The 13239-nt window shown below is 44.2% G+C and overlaps 1 protein-coding gene across 6 annotated transcripts in view; it reads left to right on the forward strand.

Annotated features, from left to right (window-relative positions):
* LOC109908122 (protein phosphatase 1 regulatory subunit 12B) overlaps positions 1 to 13239 on the forward strand; it is a 38213-nt gene that overhangs the window by 19586 nt on the left and 5388 nt on the right. For 2 of the 6 annotated variants that reach the window (XM_020506611.2, XM_031794384.1), the window contains 6 exons: positions 9530 to 9546; positions 9760 to 9889; positions 11012 to 11116; positions 11436 to 11486; positions 11800 to 11850; positions 12308 to 12594. In XM_020506611.2, coding sequence (XP_020362200.1) covers positions 9530 to 9546; positions 9760 to 9889; positions 11012 to 11116; positions 11436 to 11486; positions 11800 to 11850; positions 12308 to 12352 — 399 coding nt within the window. In that variant the 3' untranslated portion in view covers positions 12353 to 12594. Of the gene's footprint in view, positions 1 to 9529; positions 9547 to 9759; positions 9890 to 11011; positions 11117 to 11435; positions 11487 to 11799; positions 11851 to 12307; positions 12595 to 13239 lie in introns of those variants that run through there. The other 4 variants (XM_020506610.2, XM_020506613.2, XM_031794383.1 and 1 more) reach the window with 3 other exon arrangements.

Here is a 13239-nt window from a genome sequence, read left to right on the forward strand (position 1 = left end):
GTCAGAGCAAAAATGTTTGTATGATCTCTTATACACTATTTTAGGCCCAGTTTTTAGAACTTTGACTTTCCTGGATATAGCCTCTATATTGTGATCACTGCATCCAATGGGTATGGATATATGTTTAGAACAAAGTTCTACAGTATTAGTAAAACTGTGATCGATACATGTGGATGATCATGTTCCTGTAGTGTTTGTAAACACCCTGGTAGGTTGATTAATAATCTGAACCAGATTATAGGCACTGGTTACAGTAAGAAGCTTCCTCTTGAGTGGATAGTTTGATGAAAGCCAGTCAATATTCAGGTCCCCAAGAAAGTAGACAACTTTGTTTACATCACATACACTATCAAGAATTTCACACATATTATTTAGATACTGACTGTTAGCACGTAGATAGCCTATAGCAACACCCCAAAAGAAAAGGCTTTAGATGTGCTAAGTGAACCTGCAACCACAACACTTCAATAACACTTGACATAAGATCTTCTCTAAGCATTACAGGGATATGGCTCTGAATATATACAACACCTCCCCCATAAGCATTTCTGTCTCTTCTATAGATGTTATATCCTTGTATTGCTACTGCTGTGTCACCAAATTAATTATCTTAGTGAGTCTCAGAAATGGCTAATATATGAATGTTATCTAGTTATTGATTTTATGAACCTTATATATAAGGCTACATATATTAATATGGGCTATTTTCAGCCCTTTCCTGGGTAGCTTATCGGAGATAGACATAATACTGAATTTGCAAACAAAGCAAGATAAAAAAATATACTTTCAACAGTCCATCAATCAATTGGTGAGTGTGTGCTGCGGGGTTGAAGCTATGAACCCACGACCACAATACTGACAGTACCGTATCATGACCCCTCCACCCCCCACTACTACAGTACCGTATTATGACCCCCCACTACCACTGTACTGACAGTACCGTATCATGACCCCCCGCTACCACTGTACTGACAGTACTGTATTATGACCCCCCACTACCACTGTACTGACAGTACCGTATCATGACCCCCCACTACCACTGTACTGACAGTACCGTATCATGACCCCCGCTACCACTGTACTGACAGTACCATATCATGACCCCTCACTACCACTGTACTGACAGTACCGTATCATGACCCCCCGCTACCACTGTACTGACAGTACCGTATTATGACCCCCCACTACCACTGTACTGACAGTACCGTATCATGACCCCCCACTACCACTGTACTGACAGTACCGTATCATGACCCCCCGCTACCACTGTTCTGACAGTACCGTATCATGACCCCCCGCTACCACTGTACTGACAGTACCGTATTATGACCCCCCACTACCACTGTACTGACAGTACCGTATCATGAGCCACCCACTACCACTGTACTGACAGTACCGTATCATGACCCCCCGCTACCACTGTACTGACAGTACCGTATCATGACCCCCCACTACCATTGTACTGACAGTACCGTATCATGACCCCCCACTACCACTGTACTGACAGTACCGTATCATGACCCCCCGCTACCACTGTACTGACAGTACCGTATTATGACCCCCCACTACCACTGTACTGACAGTACCGTATCATGACCCCCCACTACCACAGTACTGACAGTACCGTATTATGACCCCCCACTACCCCTGTACTGACAGTACCGTATCATGACCCCCTACTACCACTGTACTGACAGTACCGTATCATGACCCCCCACTACCACAGTACTGACAGTACCGTATCATGACCCCCCACTACCACAGTACTGACAGTACCGTATCATGACCCCCCACTACCACTGTACTGACAGTACCGTATCATGACCCCCCACTACCACAGTACTGACAGTATCGTATCATGACCCCCCACTACCACAGTACTGACAGTACCGTATCATGACCCCCCACTACCACAGTACTGACAGTACCGTATCATGACCCCCCACTACCACTGTACTGACAGTACCGTATTATGACCCCTCCACCCCCCCTACTACAGTACCGTATCATGACCCCCCACTACCACTGTACTGACCGTACCGTATCATGACCCCCCACTACCACTGTACTGACAGTACCGTATCATGACCCCCCACTACCACAGTACTGACAGTACTGTATCATGACCCCCCCACTACCACAGTACTGACAGTACCGTATCATGACCCCCCACTACCACAGTACTGACAGTACCGTATCATGACCCCCCACTACCACAGTACTGACAGTACCGTATCATGACCCCCCACTACCACAGTACTGACAGTACCGTATCATGACCCCCCACTACCACAGTACTGACAGTATCACAGTCCTCCACTGCTGTCAGGAGATCTCCAAAGAATACAGTCACTGTTTTGTCCATTCTTTTCTTTTCATTAACTTTACTTTTCCATTCTCATATATATCCACAGTGAGCTCAGGCATTAAGTGTCCATGATGTCAGCACAGCAAAAAGCCCATATTGGCAATATTTTCCTGGGAGAAAAATGTCAGCGAGAAATAAAAATCTCCAGAAGGGCACGTTGCTGTTGGTGTGATATTAGAACTCTCCTCAATGTTTATGATGAAAACCTGGTGCATTTCTTTCTGCAAAAGTTTTGTGTGCAGCACAGCTGCAGACATTGAGCAACAGGCCTTGACTGTAAACAAGCAAGCACATCTGCCTCCTCAGAGGCAAAGCTTCATGTCACACTTCGGACAAGACGAGAGATTTGGCCCGAAGTCCTACCTTCTCTCAGTACTTGGACTAGGAAAACTCTTCCAAGTGAGATGAATAATAACCCAAAATGGGGAGGTTCTTTAGTTGTTTACTCCTGTTAGTAATTCCTTAATTATATCCAGAAATGGCTGGAGAGAATGAAGAGGTGGAAGGGAGAGTGAAAAAAGATAGAGATCTGCAGTGAATATCTGGGGAAGCAATATAGGCTTTTATGGTTGTGTGTACAGTACAGTAGCCCATGGTCATTCCGGTGGGGTGAAACTAACTCCTATTTTCCAGTGGGGTGAATGGGCCGTAGTCCAGGCAGGCAGCCTTTGGGATGAAAGGGTGAGAAAGAAGAGAGAGGAGGGCTGACCATTAAAGGGGTCCTTCAAGAAATGAAACACTTTGCAGAGCAATAAGATCAAGCTCAGTCTCTCTGTGATAGGCTTTGCATCAGAGCTGGGACTCAGTCAGGAGCTGATTAAAAAGCATAGGTAGTGTGTAGGAGGGAGTGATGCTGATGGTTTTACAGGCTGCATAGAAGGGAGTGCTGTTAACTGGGGAGTGTTTATATCGGGAGTGTACTAAGGATCCCAGTCAACCCCCAATGCATGTACTGTCCAGTACAGCAGCAGACCCCCGGCTTGCTGTGTGGTGGTTGGTCGTGACGAGTCGTAAACCAATTGGCCATGTGTTTACACAGAGCCCACAGTGCAGTTCAGGCTCGCACCCGTTCAGCACAGGCCAGTACCATTAATCTATGGCTGTGCTGTTATTTCTACCCTGGTGGATTGTCTCCCCAATCAACTGCTAGGCCTTATGGAGCCTCAAATGTAGATTCTGGTGCTTTGTAAATAAATAGAGAGAGAACATAGACCAGGCGCAGTGCCAGCAGGTGCCCATCATATCTCTATCCGCTGCCCTTTCAGGATTGCCTCCTGGTAAGTCAGAAGACATAGTAGGTTTATGTAAGTTTACAATGTTTCATGATGCATACACATTGTAAATGAATTAGAAATACATGTACTTGGCAAGAGTGAAACAAAACATTTAGGTAATTCCTTTCTGTAATTCATTAAATCCTGCTCTGTGAAATAGATCCCACTTGTCTGACGTCCGAGCCTGTCCTGGCTCACTGTAAGGCTAATGGAGCTAAAATGGAAGGAGATTTAGAAATGTCACATCCATGACCTAGATCTGTGGTACTGTGTTTGGGTACCCCAGCTATCTCCAAAGCCAGCAACAGGGGGTACTTGAAAAGGACTACTGCATTAAGTGTCTTGCGGTGCTTTAAGTGATTATGAAGCATTTTTATCAATGTATTAATCCTTATGGAGACTTGGAGGCCTGGTCGTGGTCGTTCTGCGGCCATATACCCCGCAAACCTAGAATAGTCCTGTCATGTCCTGCTCTAAAATACATATTTTCTGGACGTTAAATATAGGTTCCTTTTAGTTTCTAAATGAAAGGTTAAAAGACGTATTTTCCGGATGTTGAAAATACATATTTTCCGGACATTGAATATTATGTATTTTCCGGATGTTGAAATCATATTCATTTTAATTTCTGGCTGAAAGTTTGCAAAGCTGTCATGAAGGCAAAGGGTGGCTACTTTGAAGAATCTCAAATATAAAATATATTCTGATTTGTTTAACACTTTTTTGGTTACCACATGATTCCATATGTGTTATTTCTTAGTTGTGATGTCTTCACTATTATTCTACAATGTTGAAAATAGTAGAAATAAAGAAACACCCTTGAATGAGTAGATGTGTTTAAACGTTTGACTGGTACAGTACATCACTGTTTGGATCAAATCAAGGCCGGTCTAGACTGAACCAAATCTGAACCAAACATAGACGTCTATGTTTTGGGCAAATCAAGGCTGATCCAGACCGGACTGGACCAAAAATCAACGTCTGTGGAAATCAAGACCCGCAAAGGAAAGCTGTCCAAAAGACATTTAAGAAATTCCTCTCTGTAATTCATTAAATCCTGCTCTGTGAAATAGATCCCACTTGTCTGGCGTCCGAGCCTGGCCTGGCTCAATGTTAGGCTAATGGGGCTAAAATGGAAGGAGATTTAGGATTGTCGCAATGGATGTTTCTGCTTGACCTAGATCTGTGGTTTCCAAACTATGGTACATGTTCGGGTACCCCAGCTCCCGAGCTCCCGGGTCCCCCGGCTCCCAACTGGTGCTGCGGTCTAAGGCACTGCATCTCAGTGCTAGAGGCGTCACCACAGACCCTGGTTCGATTCCAGGCTGTATCACAACCGGCTGTGATTGGGAGTCCCATAGGGCGGCACACAATTGGCCCAGTGTCATCCAGGTTAGGGTTTGGCCGGGGTAGGCCGTCATTGTAAATAAGAATTTGTTCTTGACCGACTTGCCTAGTTAAAGGTTCAAAAGAAGAAAAAAACAATAAATAATATCTCCAAGCCAGCTCCATGTGGTAAAAGGACTACTGCATGTAATGTCTTACTGTGTTTTAAGTGATTATCAAGCCATTTTTCACAGTGTAAGAATCTTTATGGTGACTTGCAGGCCTGGTCGAGGTCGAATAGAATAGAATAGCCTGTCAGTGAACCTGTGTATAGGTTGTCAAAGACATGAGACCATCCAGTGTTAGTGTTGTATGAACAGTTCATCAGAGCACTCATCCTGCCTTTTCCATCCTTGGACCTTCTTCATCAGAGTTGACTGGCTCTCTGTCCCTGGATGGAGACAAGGCTGGATGGAGACTAACACATGACCGCATAAGGCCAGGCAGCTTTAGCAGTGCTGTATAAACATTCACAGAGGAGAGGAACGTCTCTCATGGTGCGCCTAGAATTTACTCCCCCTCTAAAATCCATGTGGCTGTTACAGTGTATGAGCCTCCTAATAAAGACCAGGCATTTAGGTCTGCTTCTGCTCTTGGTTTGTCCTGCATAGACTCACAACAAAGCTTAGCTTTAAAAAACAGATGAACAACATCTTGTATCACAGCGCCTCTACTCTTTCTAAAGATCTAATTTAACTGTACAGTATATAAGAATACGAATATGTATATGCACTCAGCGGCCAGATTATTAGGTACACCACCAGGTTCACAAAAATGGTTCGCTCTTACAGACAGTGAGTCATGTGGCCGTGGCTAGCTATATAAAGCAGGCCTGTCACGCCCTGACCTTAGAGAGCCGTTTTATTTCTCTGTTTGGTGAGGTCAGGGTGTGATGTGGGGGGGGGGGCATTCTATGTTTTGTATTTATTTAGTTTTGGCCGAGTGTGGTTCCCAATCAGAGGCAGCTGTCTATCGTTGTCTCTGATTGGGAATCATACTTAGGTAGCCTGTTTTCCCACCTATGTTGTGGGATCTTCTTTTTTTTGTTAGCTCTGTGAAGCCGGCAGAACGTGACGTTCGTTATTCCTTTTTGTTTGGTGTTCTGAGTATTAAAGATCATGAACACTTACCACGCTGCACCTTGGTCTACTTCTTCAGACGAACGTTACAAGGCCGACCGGCATCGAGACCTTCAGTTAAATCAAATCTAATTTTATTTGTCACATGCTTCGTAAACAACAGGTGTAGAATAACAGTAAAATGCTTACTTACAGGCCCTTCCGAACAATGCAGATTAAAAGAAAATATCTATAAGAAAAAAATAATTAAATACCAGGAATAAATACACAATGACTAATGATAACTTGGCTATATACACTGGGTACCAGTACCGAATCGAGGTGCAGGGGTACGAGGTAATTGAGTTAGATATGTACATATAGGTAGGGATAAAATGACTAGGCAACAGGATATATAATGAACATTAACAGTAGCGTATGTGATGAGTCAAAAGAGAGTGCAAAAACGGTCAATGCAGATAGTTTGGATAGCTATTGGTTAACTATTTAAGTAAATATTTAGCAGTCTTATGGCTTGGGGGTAGAAGCTGTTCCGCGTCCTATCGGTTCAAGACTTGGTGCATTGGTACCGCTTGCCGTGAGGTAGCAGAGAGAACACTATACGTATGACTTGGGTTGCTGTAGTCTTTGTACATTTTTGGGACTTTCCTCTGACACAGGGAGCTTGGCCCCTGTGCTGTACTGGACTGTACGCACTACCGGCTGTAGCGCCTTGCGGCCGGATGCCAAGCAGTTGCCATACCAAGAGGTGATGCAGCCAGTCAAGATGCTCTCAATGGTGCAGCTGTAAAACTATTTAAGGATCTGAGGGCCCATGCCAAATCTTTTCAGCCTCCTGAAGGGGAAGAGGCATTGTTGTGCCCTCTTCATGACTGTGTTGATGTGTTTGCACTATGATAATTCCGTAGTGATGTGGACACCGAGGAACTTGAAGCTCTTGCCCTGCTCCACTGCAGTCCTGTCGATGTGGATGGGGGTGTGCTCGGCTCTCTGTTTCCTGTAGTCCACGATCAGCTCCTTTGTCTTGCTGACTTTGAGGGAGAAGTTGTTGTCCTGGCACAACACTGCCAGGTCTCTGACCTCCTCTCTGTAGGCTGTCTCGTCGCCGATGATCAGGCCTACCACTGTAGTGTCATCGGCAAACTTAAGGATGGTGTTGGAGTCGTGCCTGGCCGTGCAGTCGTGGGTGAACAGGGAGTACAGGAGGGGACTAAAAACGCATCCCTGAGGGGCCCCCGTGTTGAGGGTCAGTTGTGTTGTTGCCTACCCTCAACACTTGGGGGTGGACTGTCAGGATGACCACGATCCAGTTGCAGAGAGAGGTGTTTAATCCCAGGGTCCTTAGCTTATTGATGAGCTTTGATGGCACTATGGTGTTGAACGCTGAGCTGTAGTCAATGAATAGCATTCTCACGTAGGTGTTCCTTTTGTCCAGGTGGGAAAGGGCAGTGTGGAGTGCGATAGAGATTGCATCATCTGTGGATCTGTTGGGGCGGTATGCAAATTGGAGTGGGTCAGGATGTCTGGGATGATGGTGTTGAAGACCTTCGAAAGGCAGGGTAGAATAGATATAGGTCTGTAACAGTTTGGGTCCAGAGTGTCTCCCCCTTTGAATAGGGGGATGACCGCGGCAGTATTCCAATCTTTGATGATCTCAGACTATCGAAAGAGAGGTTGAACAGGCTAGAACAGGCTAGGTTGCAACAATTTAGGCGGATAATTTCAGAAAGAGAGGGTCCAGATTGTCTAGCCCGGCTGATTTGTAAGGGTCCAGATATTGCAGTTCTTTCAGAACATCAGCTATCTGGATTTGGGTGAGGGAGAAAGCTTGTTGATGAGATGTCAAAGGAGAATGGCAAGAATTGCACAAGCTAGCAGGCAGACCACAAACTGGAAAATAAAGGTGCAGTTTAAACAGTTGTGTGCAGAACGGAATCTCAGAACGCACAACTCATTGACCCTTGTCACGGATGGGCTTTTGCCGACGAATCCCAGTCATGCTGATGGCAGAGTCAGGATTAATGTGTATTCTGCTGCTTGTGCTATAGCTAATATAATTGTTTTTCACAATGTAGTTTTGATGTAAGGAACTACTTTTCAAAGTAGCTTTAGTTTTCTAAACTATTTTCTTTAGCTTTAGTGCAGCTCAACTTCTTCCAGTGTGAAGTAATTGGTAGCTTGGTAAACTATATTTTCAGAGCAGCTTCCCCAACACTGACTGACCAGCGTGTCATCCAGAGTGTTTCCAAACAGGATACGATCTAGTGGCCAGGGAATAAGCTGATCTGTTGTTTTATGTGTTTAAAGGAGTCTCTCACCCAGGCAGGAGAACAGCTCCTAATCTCAAAGAATGCAAGAGAACATGATATCTAAGCAGAGATCACAAGGAGATCAAACACTATCTCTCTCTCTTGCTCTCTTTTTCACAATTTCACTTTTTTCTCTGTACCGTGTCATGTCGTAATGTGCACTGATCAATGATCAGCCACCTTGGGTCATGTATATCGACTCTTGGCAAGGAACTTCCCATCACGTAACAGATTGTCATAGAGGGCTCTTTCCATGCTATCAGATAGGCCTAGTCATTATTGAGTGGAGACAACCATATTTGGTGACTGATTCACTAAGAACGGAGCGCACAGATGGAAACTGAAGATAAACATTTTGGACCTAACATAGTCTAGACTTTACACTTTATTTAAGTAAATGCCTCATATCTGTACACAATTTACCCAATGGAAAGGCAGTATACATCTCAGACTGGGCCTTTGCAGCCATGCAGTCATCTAGTCAGGACAAGATCATGCCAAGCCAGTATGTGTCCCGAATGGCACCTTATTCCCTATGTCCCCAGTAGCGCTCAATATAGGGGATAGGGTGCCATTTGAGACACAGCCAGTATGATATCAGCAGCATGATGTACCCTGAGGTCATCACTTGGAGTCTCTCACCCAGTAAACTGGGGCCTTTCGCCGCATGATGTCATCTCTGCGCTGCAGGCATCTGCGTGGCAAACACTCACTAAAAGATGAACAGGGTTTACAGGAGAAGGATTGTGAACTCTGTCAGAGCAGGAGAGAAGAGCATGCAAGGTCCCAGTGAATTATATATCACAAGCAGATCACTTGTGTTGGCCAATACCTGTCCTTTGGGATGCAAATCATCTGAACACATTGTGGGTTGGATGTCACATAAAGTTTCTATTTTCTTCTTCATGGTGTCCTCATGGAAAATGTTTTACTCTGTCTGAAGTCTCTGGTTGATACTTCATAGAAATGAAATGTCTCAGATTCAGCCACTGTGCTGGTTCTAACCAGTATGGTATTGTAAAGTAAGTCAGAATGATTTCATATATGAACTAAGAGCTTTTTGTGATACATTTTCACACTAAACTAACATGTTTTTTCTCTGTTCATTTTCAGCATGACAGGGCATCAAGGTATGTACAGATTCAGATCTTCCTTTCTTATAAACCTGACCACTATTTTAGTATTTTAGCTTCATGAGAAACACATACAGCACTCCAAAAAAAGATTTGTATGTCAGTGTTCCATCAATGTTTGTATGTCATCTATGTCAGTGTTCCAACAGCTGTGTTGCTGGATGTTGAACATCTCCCACTTAAGGAGCTGTGCTTCCTCCTTCCTCCCAGGTTGGACTCTGGTGGTGGGGACAGCAGGGCTGAACCTCTGGGCAGAACCAGCTCCTACACACGCAGGGAAACCAGATTGGCAGCGCTGAACAAGCATGAGGACGACACCAGCTCCAGGGATTACAAGAAGGTACTGTAGAACCCAGAAGGGAAACAGAAGATATCTAAACGTAACTAGCCTGGTTAAATAAAGGTTAAATATACTGAACAAAAATATAAACTCAACATGCAACAATTTCTAAGAATTTACTGAGTTACAGTTCATGTAAGGAAATCAGTCAATTTAAATAATTAATTAGGTCCTAATCTATGGATTTCACATGACTGGGAATACAGATATGCATCTGTTGGTCACAGAAACCTTACAAAAATGGGCCTCACAATGGGCCTCAGGATCTCGTCACAGTATTTCTGTGCATTCAAATTAACATCAATAAAATGCAATTGTGTTCGTTGTCCGTAGCTTACGCCTGCCCATACCATAACCCCACCACCACCATGGGGCACTCTGTTCACAACGTTGACATCAGCAAACCGCTTTCCCACACGATGCCATAGATGTGGTCTGTGGTTGAGAGGCCGGTTGGACGTACTGCCAAATTCTCTAAAACGACGTTGGAGGTCGGCTAATGGCAGAGAAATTAACATTAAATTCTCTGGCCACAGCTCTGGTGGACATTCCTGCAGTCGGCATGCCAATTGCACGCTCCCTCAAAACTTGAGACATCTGTGGCATTGTGTTGTATGACAAAACTGCATATTTTAGAGTGGCCTTTTATTGTCCCCAGCACAAGGTGCACCTGTGTAATGATCATGCAGTTTAATCAGCTTCTTGATATGCCACACCTGTCAGATGCATGGATTATCTTGACAAAGGACAAATATTCACTAACATGGATGTAAATAAATTGTACGCAGAATGTGAGCGAAATAAGCTTTTTTTAGGGATCTTTTATTTCAGCTCATGAAACATAGGACCAACAACACTTGACATGCTGCGTTTATATTTTTGTTCAGTATAAAATAAATAGATTCTATATGTACGTTTGTTTTCTCCCACATACAGTGCCATCCATGTTTTAATCAGGAGAGAGTTGTGTATGGGGCAAAAAGTGATCAATACCACTTCTTGTTGATTCACCTGATGCAGAGATATCAGAGCTGGCCTATTGTGGGGAAAATGTTGTCACATGACAAGGTACTGTATCTCCAAGTGACATAAGAATTCACCTTTTGATTTGTTCTCTTTCAGATGTATGAAGATGCTTTGGCAGAGAATGACAAGCTCAAGTCCCGGCTGGATGATAGCAAACAGGAGCTGACCAAGATACGCACCCAGCTGGACAAAGTCACCCAGGTACAGTATAGTAGGAGTGCATCTGATTAGCTGATAGAGTCCAGTAGAGTCCCTCCCTAAGCTCAATACTGAGCACAACACTGAGACAGTCCTGCATAGCCTTCTGTTGACCATCTTAATTAAGTTCAGTATAGTTCACACGTCTCAACAGCATGCATATTGCATTTGAACAATAAATTGTTCAAGGCGAGCACAAGGTGATAAGAAAACGAACCAGTGTATCCCCATCAAAGTTTTCAAATTCTGTTTTATCCCATTTTAAGTCAACCCACTGTATATTTTTTTCCACTTCGTGACAACTGTGCACTCTGTCTTACAGAAACAGGACAGAGTATCTGAAAGATCCACTGTACTTGAATCAGAGAAAAGGGTATCTATAACTTGTTAAATATCTTGCGGGCTTCTCTTTCTTTGTTTTCTCAAAGCCATATGCCTCATATCCTTGATATCAACATTCCAATTCTCTTTCCATCCTGACAGGTTGATATCTACATGTCTACCACTCTCTGCTTTTTTTCTGATCTCAGTCTCTTTTTTCTGATCTTTTCCATGTTATCTGTCTGTCTGTTCATTCTTCTATGGGCTCTATCATCATGTGTGGGAATGAAAAATGACTCCTAATTTAAAAGTAGAAATCTTAAAGTGGGGTTGTGATTCTGACCTGAACTACCTGCTCTCCTCAGGAAAAACAGGCTCTGGAGAAGAGGGTAACGGACATGGAGGAAGAGCTCAAGGTAAGGTCTTCACTGCAACAAGGAGGGAAGTCACTACATGGCCCTGCTTGGTTATTATAGGCAAACAGGTGATGATGAGGTTCAGAGAGAGAGAGGGAGAGAGAGAGAGGGAGAGAGCTGTCCTACACCAAGCAGACTGTTGTCTTTTGTTGTCTACACACTGACTGACCTAGATCCAGCTGAATACCAAGCTCGTCCAAGAGCAAAGGACCTGCTTATGTTAAGCATTCCTGCACTAATTGTGCATATTTAGCATTTCGAAGAGCGAGGGGCGAGAGAAAAACAGCAGCAGAATATCATTCAGGGCTGAATAGATGTGAACCTCATGCAAGTGCAAACCACTTCTAGCAATAGCCAAAGGTTATGATGACAACTCAGTATGTGACACAGAGATGTGAGATGGAAGATGAGAACAGAGTGTTTGACCCCATGTTGTGACCCCATGTTGCCTCAGCAGGAAGCTGCCAGAGTGAGAAATTTCCGTTGTGGGTACCAGCCCTGAACGCTGACCATGGGGCAGGCTGGCTCAGGGCCAGGGAGGGGGGGGGGGGGGGCGACGGTGAGTGGTCCTGTATGTGAGTGAGAAGTGATTGACACCCGCTTGTCACCTCACCTCTTTAGAGACCTGGGCATGAACACATGCCTGTGCACACAAACACATTGGAACACATACACACTAGATGTGCATGTACAGTTGAAGTCGGAAGTTTACATACACTTAGGTTGGAGTCATTAAATCCCGTTTTCCACCACTCCACAAATTTCTTGTTAACAAACTGTAGTTTTGGCAAGTCAGTTAGAACATCTACTTTGTGTGTGCATGACACAAGTAATTTTTCCTTGTGAAGATTCTGGAGGAAACAGGTACAAAAGTATCTATGCATATACACAGTAAAACGAGTTCTATATTCACATAACCTGAAAGGCCGCTCAGCAAGGAAGAAGCCACTGCTCCAAAACCGCCATTAAAAAATCAGACTACGGTTTGCAACTGCACATGGGCACAAAGATTTTACTTTTTGGAGAAATGTCCTCTGGTCTGATGAAACAAAAATAGAACTGTTTGGCCATGATGACCATCGTTATGTTTGTAGGAAAAAAGGGGATGCTTGCAAGCCGAAGAACACCATCCCAACCATGAAGCATGGGGGTGACAGCATCAGGTTTGGGGGGTGCTTTGCTGCAGGAGGGACTGGTGCACTTCACAAAATAGATGGCATCATGAGGAGGGACATTTTGTGGATATATTGAAGCAACATCTCAAGACATCAGTCAGGAAGTTAAAGCTTGGTCGCAAATGGGTCCTCCAAATGGACAATGACCCCAAGCATACTTCCAAACTTGTGGCAAAATGGCTTAAGGACAACAAAGTCAAGGTATTGGAGTGGC

The sequence above is a fragment of the Oncorhynchus kisutch genome, linkage group LG17 (assembly GCF_002021735.2).
Source record: "Oncorhynchus kisutch isolate 150728-3 linkage group LG17, Okis_V2, whole genome shotgun sequence".
In the NCBI taxonomy this organism is placed as follows: Eukaryota; Metazoa; Chordata; class Actinopteri; order Salmoniformes; family Salmonidae; genus Oncorhynchus; species Oncorhynchus kisutch.